At 36.6% G+C, this 19146-nt stretch overlaps 3 protein-coding genes across 5 annotated transcripts in view; all 3 read right to left on the minus strand.

Annotated features, from left to right (window-relative positions):
- Positions 1 to 2417, minus strand: part of chchd6a (coiled-coil-helix-coiled-coil-helix domain containing 6a) — a 54199-nt gene extending 51782 nt beyond the window's left edge. Inside the window, exons 1-5 of one of the 3 annotated variants that reach the window (XM_057319935.1) lie at positions 2386 to 2408; positions 2185 to 2280; positions 1544 to 1628; positions 903 to 996; positions 195 to 339 (exon numbers count right to left, since the gene is read on the minus strand). In XM_057319935.1, the coding sequence (XP_057175918.1) occupies positions 195 to 339; positions 903 to 996; positions 1544 to 1628; positions 2185 to 2268 (408 nt within the window). In that variant the 5' untranslated portion in view covers positions 2269 to 2280; positions 2386 to 2408. The other 2 variants (XM_057319934.1, XM_057319936.1) reach the window with 2 other exon arrangements.
- Positions 2418 to 3117: 700 nt separating this feature from the next.
- Positions 3118 to 9696, minus strand: sars1 (seryl-tRNA synthetase 1). The gene is made up of 11 exons (XM_057319130.1): positions 9497 to 9696; positions 8630 to 8700; positions 8326 to 8406; positions 8024 to 8182; positions 6639 to 6782; positions 6241 to 6396; positions 5840 to 6061; positions 5065 to 5194; positions 4768 to 4925; positions 4559 to 4688; positions 3118 to 4273 (listed from the first exon to the last, which is right to left on the minus strand). The coding sequence occupies exons 1-11, from the start codon at positions 9630 to 9632 to the stop codon at positions 4119 to 4121; spliced, it is 1542 nt and encodes a 513-aa protein (XP_057175113.1). The 5' UTR covers positions 9633 to 9696; the 3' UTR covers positions 3118 to 4118.
- A 1044-nt stretch (positions 9697 to 10740) lies between these two features.
- On the minus strand, positions 10741 to 18871 carry si:ch211-207e14.4 (interleukin-17 receptor D). Its single transcript, XM_057319416.1, has 12 exons — positions 18670 to 18871; positions 17041 to 17125; positions 15680 to 15838; positions 15136 to 15254; positions 14837 to 14960; positions 14671 to 14709; positions 14383 to 14528; positions 14211 to 14285; positions 13928 to 13994; positions 13592 to 13738; positions 12549 to 12721; positions 10741 to 12386 (listed from the first exon to the last, which is right to left on the minus strand). The coding sequence occupies exons 1-12, from the start codon at positions 18781 to 18783 to the stop codon at positions 11895 to 11897; spliced, it is 1740 nt and encodes a 579-aa protein (XP_057175399.1). The 5' UTR covers positions 18784 to 18871; the 3' UTR covers positions 10741 to 11894.
- Positions 18872 to 19146: the final 275 nt, after the last annotated feature.

Consider the following 19146-nt stretch of genomic DNA (forward strand, 5'->3'; position numbering starts at 1 on the left):
TTTTTTTCCCTATTCTGTTTTATTTGTTGCCAAATTGTGGGCTAGCATTCCTATTATATTTCTGAGCTTTTTTTTACACCACCTGACAAACCAGACCGTTGTATAACGCATTCATGTCTGAAAGTGCAGTAGAGTCAAAGCGCATTTGCATGCATCGTTCTACTTCTGTACTGAAGTATGGTGAAGTGTCTCACCAGCTGTTTGGCTTTCTCTGACTCCTGCCGCGTCTGTGCTCTCTCTCTCTGCACCGCTCGAGTGATGTCCTGACGCGCTGCCTCTCTCTCGTTGTGTGCGACGCGAGCCAACTCCTCTTGTATAATGGCCTGCTGCTGTTCATACCTGCACAAACACACACACTTCTTTATTCACTCGCCTGTTGCCAAGACATGATTCAGAAACTGCAGTTCTTAATCTGACCACTGGGTAGAAGCGTTCTGTCCTTGTTCAAATCTTTGTTTTGATTGTGACAACCTTGAACACCATCCAGGAAAATATGAGTACTCTTACTATTGATTCACTCTCCCTTGGGAGCTACAGTATTTGCTGCTCATGTCATATTTACGAGTGTTGTAACCACAATTAACCAGTATTAGGTGGTCATATTACTTGATTTACTTGGAAAATGCACAAGTTGTATGAAATATTATTATTTGAATTGAATAAATGCAACACCGAATGAAGTAATCGGGGAATAACTAGAAAAATCCTATCAGGAATTAAGGGGTGAGTCATGTGGAATAATGATGGGGAAGCTTATGATCCAGTTGAAAGTTATGGAGGGCTTTGTTCTTTGTGAGATTTGGATATATTGGTGAAATTGGTTTAACTGTCTACTTAATGTAACAGTTGCTGATCGGACGTCATTCTTGTGAAGTTCTCTGACACAAACTGTACTGCGATACCTCTTTCTGAGCTCCTCTTTACTGTCAGCAAAAGTCCTCGGCTGAGATTCTGGTGGTGGAGCGTCAGAGGCGCTGGAAGTCCGAGTCTCCTGGCCTGAAAGTTGATAGAAGCAAATTATTATCATTTTAAATAATTCATTACAAATCTAAACATCCGTTTCTTGGAAAACTTCATAAAGCGCAACTCTTTAAGTTATACGTCCCGATCCAGTTAGATCAGAAATATTATAATTCTGCAGCACCAACTTACATGTACAATTATGCATTTGGCAGATGCTTTTATCTAAAGTAACGTATGCATTAGGAAAGTCTATGCGTAGTAGTAAGTAGTAAGTGTGGCCATGTTTTTGGCAGATTAATTACAACTTGTATTACCACAAATACCTGGTTAAACGATTGTTATTATGGTGAGACCATAGTGGATTTGTGGTGGCTGTGGTTTATTGGCAAATAAAGCTACTCTAGTAAAACTATGCTTATTTTTTGTAAGGGTTTGTAAATAAAGTTTTGATCTAACAGTGAAGCTAGAGGAACACTTGCACCCAATAAAATAAAAAATCTCGATTTACCAACAACACATCAACAGGTAAAAACAATTATATATTTGTTATGGATTCACATTTACATGTCATGTACATTACCTAAGTTTTCTTTAGTCTGGGCAGGTGGTCTTGGATCAGGAGTTTGACTTTGATTCCTCATGCGCTGCAAAACATCTTCAGAAAGCTAAAAACAAAAGATGTGGTGTCTCAACATTTATATCTAGCTTTGAATTAATATACAGTATTCTACAATGAAGTCATACGTTTGACATTTTTGTTAAACCAGTGTTTTTCCAACAAACTGGTTTAAAGCAACATAATGTCAAACAGAAAATTCGTTCCAACACACATTTCAAATCAAGAAACAGTTTCAGAGCACGAGTACCATAAACTAATGTGCACCTGTCAATCCTGTTGCCGACTCCCCCTGACGCAATAAAGTTAATAAAATTGAAGATGGTGTGGTAGCCATAATAATAAACCAGGCATGGGGAATATCAGACTTGTCAAATAGCATGCTGCGTCCTGTCAATTCCAAATAGCTCTAATGTTTGTCCAATACACCACCTCGTCCGGTTCATTCAAGGACAGTGGTTAACTGTCACATTCACGCGACAACAAAAAATCTATATTATATATATATTACGCACATGACGGACACGATACGTACGATAAGTCCTCCACCAATTTCTCTATATCATGTTAGAAATACATACAGCATGCCATAATGAAAGCCTTACCTTGACTCCACGCAGAATCCTGACTCTGTCATCCTCATCTAGGCCGAAAGAAACTCTCCTTGACGTGCTCTCTCCGGACCCCATCGCGTTTAATTCCTGCCAACGTAATGAGTCTGTAATACAACATGCACAGAATTGCTGTATAATTTAAATTATTACAAAGCGAAATGGGTAAAGCCAAACGTTTGATTTACATCTTACAGTTTGGAAGTGACAGTCTGTGGTGGGGCAGTATCCTGTAATGTCATTGGTCAATCTTCAATGACACTGCCGTGAGCCAATAGGATTCTAGGATACACAGCTGGGGCACAGGCTGATGGAAGTTGTAGTCCATAATGCGTTTGCATTTTTATGAACGCTTACCTTTTTGTATATTTCAAATATTTACGTGGTTCCTTTGATATATATATATATATGTGAGCTTTATTTGTAATTTGTTAATTGAATTTGCAATATGATCTAAATGTTATATGAACCGTTCTATTTGCTATACTTTTTTTTACTAAACTTCGCAGTTTTTATTTTTTTTATGGGGGAAATCTTACACTAACAAGATTACAAAGTAAATAACTTTTAGAGCTAGTTAGTAGGTCATACAACTACTGTCTCTGGTTGTGTTGTTCTTAAGAGGTTCCACAATAAAACGATGTTTTGTTTTGGAAGTACAAGTCTCACACTGAGTGTCTTTTCATTCCAAACCTCATTTCAGATCCAGAACAGTCTTTTATTATTATAACCCCCCTTTTATGTGATCATTTCATTATGGCAGAACCCCCAGCAGTAATAATAACACAAAACTGAAAGTTTTCCAAACTGCTGTGATACTGTGTAATTGGTGTTGGCATTTAACTTGACCCAAAAAAAAAAAGAATGCTCTGCTGGTACTAAATACTTTTACACAAACTCTACAATAACAAAGACACAATAGAAACCTTTACCATTAAGGACCCTTGTTGGCTTCTTTTATTTTAACACCCAATGCTGCCACATAGGCTGCAAATTTGCAACAAACGTATAAATAAAAGCATATCGTTTTGTAATCATTTTAACCTTCACAACTTTTCGACTGCTTACATTCATATTTCCTATTACAGATTATTATTGTAGGGACTGAATAAGCAAGGCTGGGTGAATGGAAATTGAGGCAATGTAAATGCATTCAATAAATGCAAAGCAAATATTATCTTGGTGACCAGACAATGTACTCTTTTTTTAGGTGTGTGTTTATTCGCAAATGCAGTCATACTGACAACTCGCACCAGGCATGTCAAGCAAGTACAGTACATATAATCACATTCCCTGTTTTACAGACAAATCACAAGAGAAAACAGGAAGTTCAATCACAACTGCTCGCTCTATCACTTTAAGGTTTGTAACAATGTGGATAGTGAGTGCTTTCAGATCAATAATTAAAAGAGTATCCTTCCTTTGCGCAAATATTATTTGTAAGACTAGACGTTGAAGAATATAGGTTTTTTTATTGTACAGAACCAAATTCCATTCAGAATGTGCTGAAACACCCTCCTGGTGCAGTATATCGCAGTACGAACTGTTCATACTCATGCATGTTCTCTTTGAACTTTGGTTGCATTAAATAAACTGCGCTTAACAATGCCTCATTAAATTACAGTGACAGCATTCTGATCGAATGACTAAATGTCTGTACCAACACCATGCATTCTAATTAAAGAATTCAACAACCCCACCCACAGGAAGCCGATTTGGAAATTACTCCAGATGAAATCCTAAACGTGGAATTATAATCACTGATAGACTGCTATCACCACAACAGAACCCTGAAATGTCTGAGAGGATAAAATGGATAAAATGAAGCGACAGCTTTGTTGGCCAATGACAGTGAATAGGAGGGTGCTACACAAAAATGGAGTGTTTGTGAAGAGCCGTTATGATTGGCTGGGACTGCCAGGGATGGTCTAAGAGTCGTTGACTGACATGCTCTCCACTTTGTTCTGTAGATCAGCATCTCCGCCTTTTTTCTTCTTTCCTCCTTCCTGCTGTTTCTTCAGCTTCTTGGTTGCCTCCTGCTCAATAGGAGCTGGCTTTACAAACTTGATCATTTCTGTTAAACCTAATAGATTGAGCAAAATAATGAGATACATCAGCTGAGCAAGGACATCAAAAGCCAGTTGTAAAATGCGCTTACATAGTTAAAAAGCCTTTATAATATTCAAAATATTGCATTATTATTCCATAATATATAATTTTCATAATATTTCAAAAGCACACTAGAAATATTGGCTGCAACTAGAAATCAATTTAGACCAAACAAACAAAATACAAAGAGGCAGTTATAAAGTCTTGTTTGTGCATGTTCTGACACTATAAATCTTTATCCTAACTCAACTGTACTCACCTGGAGGCATGAACGCCTTGAGTGGTTCTGGAACAATAATGCCTTCCTCCGTCTGGAAGTTCTCCAAGATGGCACAGATGACACGCGTGGTCGCGCACATAGTTGCATTTAGCATGTGCACAAACTCAGCCTGTATTCGAACAGACACATCGGTTAACCGAGCAACCCTGAGACAATGAATGCGTATGCAACATAGATGGTCACTGTACCTTGTCCATCATCTTTTTGGTCTGACCGTAGCGAATACGCAAGCGGCGAGCCTGGTAATCTGTGCAGTTTGAGCAGGACACGAGCTCTCTAAAGGCCTGGGAGCCTGGGAACCAAGCTTCTAAATCCAGCTTTTTACTAGCTGCATGGTTCAAGGCACCTGTGGAATGAAAAGGAAACTGTAAATTGTAAGAAAAGCTTTTGGTGTTTTGCAACAGAAAGTGACCAAACAACCTCAATGCAATGTAAATGAGATATACTGCCGCATTTAATGGAAAAACGTGGTAAAATCAACAAACCTGACACGATGTTCACGATGCGGTAGGGAATTCCTAATGACTGATAAAAACTTTCAGCTGTTCCGATCATCTCATCAAACATCTCCCAGGACTTGTTGTCATGAGGAGAGGAGTACACAAACTGCTCGATCTGTTACGTCATGGAAACGGAGATTATGTTCAGAGCCAGTGAATTCAAAGAATTGAAAAATGTTGTTTAGAAAAACGTTCCCGGCTCTTATAATTAAAGCCAGGAACCCTTTGAAGCATGTGTTTTGGATTATGCAGTAAAATTTCCAGATCAGGTCTCGAATCAACTTTCTAGGAAATTAGCTACAGGCACTTTTATGAGCCTGTTATGAGATCTTATGAGGAACATGATTTTGATTTTAAAAAATGTTAACTCTTTTTTTGTCACATCACATATAAATGAAGACATTATTCCCAAAATGTTTTCAATGGTATTTCCAATACCTGACGCTATCAAACACAAAATGTAAAACTTATATACAACACTGTTGGACATTATTAGACACATTATATAAATTAATGGGAATAAAAACATGTTTTAAGAGTTTATGTGCCATGTTGCACTTTGGACACCACAAGTTCAGCACCCCATGATTTCCTGTCATCTCTCTTCACTATATTCTAACTTCGCTATCACTAAAAATGCCAAAAAGTTGTCACAAAGTCACAAATATAAAAGAGACCATTTTTGTTCAAATGCTATTAGATTGACCTAAATATAATGAAAAACATCAAAACTGGATTTTCACTTTTAAACCTCACAGACCTTCTCAAACTGATGGACCCTGAAGATCCCACGCGTGTCTCTACCGTGAGAGCCCACTTCCTGTCTGAAGCAGGTGGAGAGGCCGGCATAGCGCATGGGGAGGTCCTCTGGCTTCAGCCACTCATCTCTCAGGAAGGCTGCGATTGGCTGCTCTGATGTGGCAATCAAGTACTTCTCATCCACGGTGTTGTCGTCTGACTTCTCGCTCCCCTTTCCAATCACCTGAGCAATCAAATTACAGGAAAAGGCTTTGTTTCTGTGATGGGAATAAGACTTGCTTGATGAACTTGATAGCAGTAAACTTTTAATAACCTTGTATCTATTCTTAAGATCTACTTACACACTTAAAAATCCAATTGTCCGATTATTTGAACATATAAAGCAGGAGATATGGGACAAACCTTGTAGAGTTCCTCATCGAACTGGCTCAGCTGAGCAACCTCCTGCATAACCTCTTTCCTCATGAAGAAGGGTGTGTAGAGAAGGTTGTAGTTCTTGCTGTACAGGATTCGCAGTGCGTAGTTGATTAAAGCCTGCTCCAAGAAAACTAAAGGCCCCTGAAACAAGGAAAGTGAACCGTGAAATGTAGTGCAGTAAGAACTAGCATTAGAGGGCTTGTAAATACGGCTACTGAACATGGAAAACAATTCACAAAAATGGGACGCTATCTGCAACTGGTGTTTTTGTAGCTGAACAGGTTAAATCTGGTGCCCACATTTCCAGGAAACACACAGGCTACTGATAAAATGTACACCTCAAATAAAAAAACATGAATCAAAATATACAGAAGTCAACAAACCTTGAGGAAATATCCTCTGCTTCCGGCTACAATGGCTCCTTTTTCCCCTTCGTATCCATCCACCATGACAACCAGGTCCACGTGAGAGTACTTCTTCTGCACTGTGCAGTCGCCCCAAGTGCGTTCCACCTTGTTATCAGCATCCTAAGAAAAGAGGACCACCATTAACACTACAGAATTGGTTGGCATTGTAAATGTACTAGAAGTAGGGCTGAAACGATTCCTCGAGTAATTCGAATACAAAAAATCATCGAGGCAATTTTTGTTGCCTCGAAGCCTCGTTTAATCCATTTAACTACAGTACACACGGAGCACTGCGTTTCCCCACGGACCGTTATTACTGACGCACAGCCCGCTAAACTATTCATGTTACAGGGCTCTCAACTCTCATGCATTCACCGTGAGACACATGCATTTGAGTCTGTTCACACGCTCACACGTATTTCTCATGCTGATAAATAAGTGATATCTTATTGAAATGGTGAACTGCTATTTTACTTAGTTTTAGTCTATTTTGCGAGTGAAACTTGTTTTCCGGCTGCATTGAGTCCATAAAACTAGATGCGGACTTGTGGATGCCGAATCCTGTTATTTACACATGTCATCTGGCTGTTCTGCGTGTCTGAGTGAATGAACTGCACAGTTTAACGTGCTACACGCGTGATGCTCATGAATTTGTCTGCGTCTGCGCTTTATGAGGACATGAACATCTCCAGAGTTGCTCTGAGAGTTTATTTCAGAACATTTTGCTGAGAAACCCTTGTCCTTATTTAAAAAATAAGCGTCTTCCGACGACCTGCCAAAATAAAAGTCCGGTTAACTCGGTATTTTTATGTGGACAAATATATTACTATTTAATAGTAAAAAAATAAACAAACTAATTTAGATAAACTAAATGCATCATGCATAAGCTGAAGTTAGTTGTTTACCTTTGAAATTATTCTTTCTATTTTTATTCATGTTTCTTATTTATACATTTGTATTAGGCCTATATTGCATTTTGAATGTAATATGGCAATGGAATGTACTAAATGGGTTTAGTTTTCACAGATATTAATGTATGCAATTTCAGCAATGAATGTTAATTTTTCTAAAAAAGGAAACAAAGTAGTTGTTCATTTTAAGAGACCTGTCTTATTTTCTCTTGTATATTTAGAGTTGCTCTTTAATAAAGAAAAAGTACTTATTATCCGAATACCTGATTAATCGATGGAAAAATCAGTAGAATACTCGATTACTAAAATAATCGATAGCTGCAGCCCTAACTAGAAGTATACTGAAGTACTCGAGTTTAACATTCAACATATTCTTAAAGAAAATGTTCCTTGGTAGAACACTGAACATTTCATCAATTATGACCATGATGTCTAATGGCTGGAGCTCACCTCATCGTTGCTGATGGGCACAGAGGGGTGAAGGAGGTTACCGATTTCTCTCAGGTACTCGAAGCGCTCCGCCTCCAGCTTTAGCCGATCGCTGTCTGTCTTCTGTACAGCCTCATCTACCGATAACCGTACCTTCTTAATCTGAGTCACCGTGAGGGGCTGTGAGGGACAGTCTGAATTTACAACTTAAGCATTCATTAAACCTAATGAATTATTATTATGTATTGCCCTAAATAAAGGACATTTAAGGAAATAAAATGTAAGTGTACTAAACGAAATGTGTAAATTGCAGTCTCGCTTACTGATAGCGTGTCTGCAGTGAGGGCTTCCAGGTTCTGTGCTTCTTCTGGGAGAGTTTCATCGTCACCAACTGGTTCTTTTTTCTAAAAACAAAAAAGGGATCATGAGAACAAAGACATATCAGTAACATCAAGAGCTGAACAGAGGATCTGAATCATATCAATTAAATAGCCCATCTTGCTTAAACTCTAAAGAACAGGGAGGATCCACGGAAGTCACGCAGACCCAATTAAGATATTCTGTCAATCTTTGCAGTTACAGCACAAAACCAAACAAACGTTTCTAAACTTGTAATGTCGTACATACCTTCATTTTTTCACCAATGGCTTTGCTGCACAGATTCTTGGCTTTGTTTAGGTTATCTGCAGTAAAGCGACCTGGAAACATCAATGCATGACATTGTCATATTGTCAAGATGTCTAAAAACCAGCTTCAAAAAATATTTTATATGACTGGATAATTTATTCTAATGTCATGGATTATTTGCATTTCTCAAGCAGATAACATGAAAATTACATCACCTACCAAAACACAAATATTGAAGATTTAAACAAAAAAATAAAAGCAGATCCAGTTTCATCAGAATAAAGTTGTATTAAACATCCTAACAACATTACCAACAACATTTCTTGTTGTTGACTATTTATTTAGATATGTATGTATCCAAAGGTCTGGGTAATAACATCACTTTAAGATTTCCATTGTACTATTAAACCTTTATAAAGTATTGCCAATGGCAGTGACACAGAGTAACAGCAATGACAGCTCCACCTCTGAGATTGCATCAGATCCAGCCGGGTGATGCTGCGACACCTGTTAAACCCATACACACAGTCCATCTATATCTGATCCCTGAATGACACCCGACCTGAATTTATTATAGGCTCAAAAAACACATATTTGTGTTAGCAGATGTTGTGAAGAAGGTTGAGCGCACTGTCAATGGCATTTGTTAACTGTTAGCTTCAATGCTAACTTCCATGCTACTCCAGAGCTCAAACCGGCGATGTTGAGTTTCAACGTTATCGACACAGTTAATACGAGTAGTATTATACAAAGCAGTATAATTAAAGTGCACTTTCTATTATCCAACATGTAGGTTTACGAACAGATTTGTTCCAAATCTTCATTTACAAAGTGCCATGTGTTACGCTAGCATTAGCGGCTACTCACATTTTCTCCACTCCGTGTCCGCCTGAACAAGTTTATCCACCAGAGACACATCTTTGAACCGTTTCCTCTGGATTTCCCTCACGATTTCAGGATCGCCCCCTTTGTCGGTGCGAAACAAGTCTAAATCGAGCACCATGGTGCTTACGGACGAGGTGCGCTGCAGTCTGGATGAATGAAGGAAGGAAATGAGAGCTATGGGGAGGAGCTAGAGACCAGCTCTACACGCATATTCATCACTGGCGACTGCGAAATAACCAATCCAATGATGAGAAAGGCACAGCTAATAAATATTCAAGCTTTTAAATGAACGTTGCTTGGTAACCTCCCTAGTGTCCTATCACACGTACAGTATGTACTACTGTAAAGTGTACTATTATATTTTACTACTGCATGAAAGTATATTTTTAATTTACAACTATTTATCCTAATTCACATATTTTGTTATATTTAATCAATGTTTGGCCTGATTTAGTTGATCAAGTATTTTAAATGTATGAAGAGAGAGCTTGAGTATTTACCTAAAATATTTTCCTGTGCTAGTTACCTCTAATAAAGGATAGCCTATTACATGGCAAAATAGAAAAAAAAAATTTTTAAATTTACACATGTAAATTAATAATTTCGCCAATGTCTGTGTTTCAAAATCAATTTACCGTGTCTAGAATATTTGTTTAATATTTCTAAAATTTCTATCACATTTTACATGACTATTTAAAAAATAAATTGACGATGTCTTTAGGCCTACCTGTCTTAGAGCTTGTAGCAACCAATTTAAATACACGAGCCCCTGTAATTCCTAAGGAACATATGCATGCTGTAAAAATAAACTGTAAGATATCTTTTCACTTTATTATATTACTTTATAGTACTGATGGCCTTGATGTCCATCATCTTACCCACGACAGGTGACTGGTAGCTATATTTGCTATATACGAATTTTTGCTGTACATAAATATTTTGTATGAAAATGAAAAGGTCACTTTCAATTTGAGAGTTCTTTAAAACTGGTTTGACTGGTCCAAAAAAGTCAGGTGATTAATAGTTTATCTGATTGTTTTGATCAGCTACAGCACATCTTTAAACTATTCCAGCAAACTCTTCAGATGTTATCATGTAATGCAGGATAATAAATTGTTCATTGTTCCTGTGGGGATATTACGTCAGTACTCGTGTGACTGTTTTTAATAGATAATATTTGCTACGGGAGAGTTTGAGTCAAGTAATAGCCCACAGGCCAATTTATGATTTAAATACATTGACATTACTTTTAATCATTTAGCAGACACATTTATCCAAAGCGACTTAGAAATGAGGTGAACAATAGAAGCAATTAGTATGACACAAGGAGAGCATATCATAAGTGCAATAAAACTGGTCTCAGTTAGCCTACAGTATACAAAGCTTGTTTTTTGTAAGGACAGAAAAAGAAATGTGGAAAAGAAATAGAAATCTGTATTAATGGGTCAGGTGTTGAGATAAATATGTCATTTCCAATCAATAAAATTTATGATGGGTTTACTTTGATGTGAAAAGATAAAAGGTGGATTAACTGATTATATAAAATGACATTAAAATTAATAGAAATATTGTGCTATAAATTTGATTTTGTTTCTTAGTGTCATGTTAAATCAACATTTTCTAACTGCATTTGAGAATATTCATGATTTTATTTTCATTAACGGCATGCGATTTCTCAGTGAAAATAAATAGCAAAAGATAAAAAGGTTGGTTTGTAAAGCATCATGAACAATATATTTTCATAAACGTTTTTGAGGAACATCATTAGTTTACACAGCTGGAACTCCAATACTGGAAACAAAGATATATGCTACAAAACAAGACACTGGTTTTCTTTGTTACACTTTAAGTTTTAAAGATCGTCGTATTATAAAAAATATTATTTACTTTTAGAGGCATTTTGAAGTTCCCTTCAAAAAATACAAAGGCAAAGTTAATTTCAGGCCAGCTCTAAGCAAAAGTAAAAAAGTTAAACATTATTCATAAAATTGCAAAATATAAGCAGTCTTGTAAAATCGTTTTTACATTTGTAGTTAAGAAAACATTCCAATGCTGTACCTGTAGATGCGTATGCAAACACTATAAAAATTCGCATGGTTTTGTTTTACATTCATGCACATGAGAACTACACATATATGCAATAATAAATACATGTAGACATGTAATGAAATTCACAGCATTTAGATGTCTCAATACTTTCCAAATTACTTCAGTATCCTTCCCATTTGGTTTCCACAAGTGGCCAAAGATTTTGTTGCCACAGACTCTGTGAAAACCTTGTCCTTAAACATGGCTCAGGTCCCTCCTTCAACACAAGTCTATAAGGTTTGTCACTTATTTGTCACTCATTATATGACTGCAGTACCTACATTTCTACAGTCTACTCATCCAACAGTTGCACTTTTGCCTCCTGGATGGCCTGCTGTAGTGCAGCCCCGGCTGGAAGTTTGAAATATCCACTTTCTGAAATGTTCTCCACCTGTAGGTAAACTCCGGGTTTTTGCAAAGGCACCCCATGAAGATGAGAAAAAAGCAAAGGTAAGTCCTCAGTCAGGGTGTATCTCGAAGCAAGGCCCAGTACAGCTGGTATATCAGACTCCTCCGAGTACTCAAAAATGGCAGCCATGTATTTGGAGAGGTCTTGACCCAGCGCTTTTGCACGGCACATCTCCTGTCCAATCATGGCGATCGTGGTTAAAGTGGTGTTCTCATCAGTGTTCTGGTCCTCATTCTCATACTGGTTTTTGCGGTTCTGAAGGAGGCCTCTGGAGCATATAACCATCACAAAGTCACACTCATTTAATCTTCTGCAGTGCCAGCTTAGAATGCCATCCTCCATAATGCTTAAGGACTCCCACAGGTCCAAATGCACCTAAAAGAATAAATAATATAATTAATTTCTATTACTGTAAAAAAAACTAAGGAATAACCTAAAACCAGCCACAACTTAAAAAAGCCTTGGAGAATAAAACATCACCTCAGTTCTATGATTAGAATGTGTATTTTTGCTTAATGTATTCATGATATAACTTACCTGGGTGGCCATGTGCTTTTGCAAAAAAGCAGCTAATTGTAGTACGACTTTCACATGGGCGGAGCCATCATTTCTTGAGTAGCAAATCAGGAGGCGAGGGGGGCAGGTATTACTCTCCAGTAAAACACACTGTCCTTCATCCAGCTTTTTGTCGTAGTACTGTTCAATAATATCTGACAAATAGAAAATACCAATTGCTCTTTTATACAAATCTTTAAGCCTACAGAGATCATTGAATTTATGAAAGAATTAAAAAAATCATATAGATCAATTTTGACATTACAAGTTTGCCCATAGATTATGGTTACAAATAATTTTCAATTGTATGTAGAATCTCATAGTTCTTTTGTTCATAATTACAGTAATTCTAACACAAGCGTACTTAAAGTCGGCATGAAACGGAAGTAACGATTGTATTCTTTTTCCATATTGTGACGCATAGAATGGCTTCTGAAATGAGAGAAAATATAGGGCGGGACTTGATTTCCCACATTGAGAACTGATTAGATCGTTGGAAGATTGGCGTTGCTAACAAAATGTAGGCAGATTTGAATGCAAATTTGCAGTCAATCGTGAAGGATTATTCCCCACCGGGTTTCGAGGTTTCAACATTTTTGATTAAAGATTATGAGGACACATGAATTGAAAAATAATAATAAAAAACGGCTAAATAAGTCACTTATAAAAAACACAATATTCCATAATAAACATGATTTTTCACTTTTGTGTCATGGCGTCTTTTACAGATGTTAGAGAAAGCAAACGCAAAACACAATTCTGAAAAAAATATAGAAATCCCATTATGAATCATCAGCTGTTTACCATTAAACCGAATCATTTTATGTTTCATACTAATAGAAGACACTAGTTTCCATTCATTACAATTATAACCATTAAATACATTAGAATTTCTTTTTTTTTTTTTAATAGGGCGTCACAAGGAACTATTTCTACAATAATAATAATAATAATAATTAAAACAGTGAGCGTTAATTATAAAGTCAATAAAATACAGTCACATAGATTTGTTTTAAAACTTCAACCTGGTCTCATTTTGGTCTTGACCGCATTCTTCAATCTTTTCTTGTAGAGAACAGTGAAGATGACCGTTGCAGTAGCAGCGAGCAGAATTCCCACAGACAAGAGGACTACGAGTAAAGATCTCTCTGTGAAGTGTGAGGTCAACGGGTCTGATCACAAGAGAGGAAAAAGCACATCAATATAACAGCTTTAAAGGGATGCTTGCTGGCATGTTGCTCCATCACATAGTTTAGCATTTGACCATTACATGATTGCTGCTAAAGCCAAGAGTCATTGAAGGTCAAATCAATTCAGATGTAAATTAGCTGTGGGTTTTTTTAATGGTCCTTGATAAATACCTTCATAGTTGTGTTGAACTACAACAACAAAAGATTTCCTTACAGCATCCACGACATTGGCCGCAATCTGAAAGAGACAAATTAGCATTAAATATATATTTTAATAGACCATGGATCAGATGGAAATAACATGGAACCTTGAAATGCTGTATACCTTGATACTAAATGATTACCATTAATAATTCATTCATATGTATAGGAGTGTGAAACTAGGGAGAATTTTCTAGTACTGTATGTTTATGCTGAATATAACAGAACAAAACAGAAGAAGAAAGAGACTCACCTCACAGGTGTAGTTTGTACCTGCTCTGAGATTCTGTAAGCGATATGTGTGATGGGTTTTGTTTCGACCGAAATCCTGGGACAAAGAAAAAGCATTTTAACCATATTTTGTGATGTTTGTAGCTACAATTCATTTTGATCTCATTATTTTTTAAAAGGTGTATTAAACGCACTGGTTCAATGTTTGTGTAGTTTCGTAGCCCGCCTCCAAAGCATGATGAGAAATAGTGACGGATTTTAAAGTTCTCAGGTGCAAGGTTAAAGGTCACAAAAATGTCTTGGTTCTCCTGGTGGACTTCAACATATCTAGGATACCAGTCTGTATGATTTTAAGAACAGAAATAAACATAGGTGGACAGAATTGTTTGTATGCTGATTACAAAGCGTGACAACTAGCCCCGGACTACCCATGCCATAAATAATACATTTTTAGACAGATAAGGTAACAAATACAAGCTCACCTTTTTTACACTCTTCTAGGCCATTTTTTTCTCGACAAGCTGAAAAGAAACAGAAGCATTTTCAGGTTTTTTCAGATGAAAGAGAGCTTCATGAATTGGCAATTGACTTAATTGCAGGTTTGTATAGTACTTAATCAGAGTTGAAAGAGGATTTGTGGCATCTTACTGCGTGTAAAAAACTCTTTCTTCTGATAAAACTGGTGCCACTGTTCAGGTACGGGCAGTGCCATGATAGTCACCACATATCTGGCATCCAATGACAGACGTGTAAAAGGGTCTGAATAATAAACCTACAAAACCATCAAGAAAATATTTTACAGATTTCATATGACTGGTTCGTGTCACTGGGTACATGATGCACTAAATCAGATGTCATGATTTTTGCAATGCATCAGTATTACAGTGAACAGTACCTGTTTAATGAAAAATGTTCTAACAGATTCGACTCAATGTTTTTGAACATACCCTTTGGGCATGTGCATGGGTGAGAGTCAAGTTATTACGCAGGAGAAACAGTTGACATAAAATTTGGGATCCACCAAGAGCCTGCAGGGTGACTTGGAAACCGCGTAAGAATGCGATACCTGCAGCAAATTACAATCGATCAATTTTCGTGCCTTTATCTTTAAATCTTTGCATGGTTCATGAGTCCACACTTGTAAGGTTTGAATCTACAATCACTCCTTAAAATAAAGGTGTTCAAAGGTTCTTCACACCAATGCCATAGAAGAACAATTTTTGGTTCCACAAAGAACCATTCAGTCAAAGGTTCTTTAAAAAACATAAGTCTATCTTTTTATATTCTGAAGAACCCTTTGTCGCCACAAAGAGCCTTTTTTGAAACGTTTTGTGTAGAGGTTCTTCAGATGTTAAAGGTTCTTTACTTAACCACAAAAAAGGTTCTTCTATGGCATCGAGAAGCCCCTTCTTTTTTAAGAACTGTTTGAGCTTCCAGCCTAAATTTTATACCAATAAATTCGACACTAAATTGGTGTAAATCTTTCTTTACCGTATTGGCTTGGGTTCCATGACACTGTAATGGCATCAAATGTAGGATCTTGATTGTTTTCAAACTCAATCTGAATATTGCGCGGTGCATCAACATAATGCAGACAGACTTCAGGGGTGTCCTGGCCTAGAAAAGAGTGACAGGGCCAAGGAACACAACCTGGCCAAGAAGAGAAATTACCACACAATGAGCAAATAACTATTGGGTGATCTCCTCAGGAGATATAAATCATGCATTATGCTTTAAAAAAGAAAAGTAAACAGTGCTGAAAAACATTAAAACAAGGATTAAAACAAGGAATAAACTCCAAATAACGCCTGCAGTTTCTTCCATCAAGGCCATTACTTTCATTGGAGTTACCTAATGTGTAGTCAGCGTGACACATGCGTATTAAAGGAATAAAAAAGGGTCTTTTGTTGAACAGAAAACAAGTGTTAAACAATCTAACGTACTATACAAATCATATGCCACAAGTTCTTCAACAGACAAACTTGATGAAAACATCCAGTAAAGGATTATAGACTGTCATCAATTTACTTAAAAAACAAATCTAGATTATAATTTGGCACAAGATAAATGAAGCGTTTGCTTGAATGGCTGCAATCGATTACTTTGTGCAACATCTTGTTTTGATGGAGCTATAAGTTCAACTGAGTTGAGTATTCATCATGTCCGAGACATTTCCCCGTAAATCTGACAAACAATTATGAGTAAACTAGAAACACAAACTCAACTTTACGACACATCAATACTGATCACTCTGAAAGTAAAATACATTGAAAATGTTTTTCTTTAAATGCTTTATCATTTAGTAATACAGTGCACGGTTTACAAAATAAAAATTTCGAATAAACTCCAAATAATGCATGAGGGGTTAAAAAAAATGTCCACTGGTTGTTATTGCTAGTGCAAACAATGTCAGAAAGACTACTGCAGATAAATTAAGATGACACAAAGAAAAAAATTTTTTTCAGCAGGTTAAAAACTGTAAATTCAAATGCATTAAATTGTCAAGTAAACTGTGCACCTCTGATGAAAACAGTTTCATCAATAAAAAAAGGTGTTAAATCATGTAAGCAGGGCTGGCAAGTAGGTTTGTGGAGCCCCAGGCAACATTATGAAAGTGGGCCTCACCACTGCAACATTCTCATAACAATATAACATTCATGGTATCGGTAAACATGGCAAGTTTTTTTAAAGGAAAAAAACACTACACATAGGTCTTGAGATATTAGGAAACATGGAAAAGTGTTGAGAAGAGGTTTTGTTGGTAAAGTAAATGCACATCATGACACTGCTACACTTGTAGACTGTAAATTATAGTGTATTAGCTTTATTTCACCAACTGGACTTTTACTTACTTCCAAATATGCTGGTGTAGGGAATGCTGGTAGATAACTGAACCTCATTTGCTGTAATTCTGCAGTATTCACATTCTGGGTCTCCCTGAAAATACATAACCACACAATGTGCCAGCGTGTCTCTGTATGTCCATGAATCTAGTCCAGGTTATCTTTTTTTACATTATATGCTGCACTATAACAAATCCACTATCCACAATCAATCCACTCACAAAGAAACTAATTTATACATGTTAAGTGTTAAAGGAACAGTTCGCCACATATTAAAAACTAATTTACTCACCCTAGTTGTTCCAAATCTGTATTAATTTCTTTGTTCTGATGAACACAGAGAAAGATATTTGGAAGAATGTTTGTAACCAAACAGTTCTTGGCCACCACTGAATACCAGTAGAAAAAAAATCTTTGTATATTTCTTTACGTTGAACACAAAAGAAGATACTTTGACGAATGTAGGAAAGCAAGTTCTGGGGCACTTTTGACAACCTGTCATTTCTCCTACTATGGTCAATGGTGGCCAAGAACTGTTTGGTTACAAGCATTCTTCCAAATATCTTTCTGTGTTTATCAGAACAAAGACATTTATACAGATTTGGAACAACTTGAGCTATGAGTAAATGATGACATGAAACTGGCCCTTAAGTCACTTAATGAAATATTTTGAATTCTACTTTTTGTAGTTTTCTAAACAGTTATGACACATTAGGGATTAGGGCGGTCGCAAAATACCATATTAACCATAATTATTGATATCATGGTAATAATACACATAAGGTAAATTATTCAGCAGCTATTTAAAATTTTGCCTTAAGAGCTAGATTGGTTATTAACTCTTTCTCTCTGCTTTGCTACACATATTTTGAGTCTGATCCATTGGCAAAAAACTAAAATAAACAAAATTTAATTTACTTCTATTTTACATGAATATCGTAATAATACAGATAAAAAAGTTTTTCCGGCCACATTAATTGTGTAGTAAAAATCTGTGTAGAGACAAAACCGGTGCATGCTGTTAAGCAAAAGTAAAGACATACCAAGTATAATATTTTTACACATTATTCTGTGTGAAAAATATATATTGTTACAAAATTAACATTTTCTGTGATACCAGTTCTAGTAAACCTACACTGTAAAACTTTGCTGTAGTTTTTGCAGCAGGTTTGCCTGTAACTTACGGATTTAATTACTACTTAACATACTTTCCAATTAGTACTGTTTTCAATTCCTTCAATCAAAAATAAAACACTTTGACATTTGAGATTCAAAATGAGCAAGAAGAGACTGGCATTAGCGCAGCAACACCGCAAAAAATGACATTCTTCCAACGCATTTTTCTCGTTGTCTTAAATTGCGATACATTTACATAACAAGAAAAGTGACCCAAGACATTTAGTCTTGTTTTATGAAAGAAAAATGAACTAGGCAAGGTTATGCTTAAAACCAAATTTTACATTAAATTTACAGTAAGTTACTGGCAAACCTGCTGCAAAATTACAGCAAAGTTTTACAGTGTACCTTTTATGAATTATACTGTACAGACTGTGGAATAGTAAAAATATCAGAAACTAATGTAGAAACTCCTTTATAGGTGATAAGAGTTACCCAAGTCTACATGTGTCGGTGTCTTACCTGTCTGATGCATTCAAGCGTGCAGCTCTGAGGTCTATAGGACATTTGTTCAACACTGGCACCAAAACACAAAATGACCAATGCAAGCAGGTCCGCTGTCAGTGTGGGCCACATACTGTTTCCATTTACTTACCCGAAAAACCTGCTTCAAACCATCTTACAGCTACGTCCTTAAAGCACATATGCTTTTTCTGGTCTCTTTAGGAGCTAAATAAAGCAGGAGGGCGGAAACAAGTGAGGAGGAGGTGGAGAATGAAAGGTTGGGTGAAAACACCAAGCCAGGGTGTGGTGGCCTGAGGGAAACCCATCAAACTGAAGCTGTCAAAATCCATCAGTTCTGCAGCAAGGTATGCTTAACCGGATTTACTTGCTGAGAGGATACTGCTGTTTTGGCTTAAAAAATAACTGTGAAGAGAATAATGATCATGATCCATTTACACCACTGTGTATTTTTACAGTGCAGACTAGTAACCGATG

This window comes from Triplophysa rosa, linkage group LG21 (genome assembly GCF_024868665.1).
Source record: "Triplophysa rosa linkage group LG21, Trosa_1v2, whole genome shotgun sequence".
NCBI classification, from domain to species: domain Eukaryota; kingdom Metazoa; phylum Chordata; class Actinopteri; order Cypriniformes; family Nemacheilidae; genus Triplophysa; species Triplophysa rosa.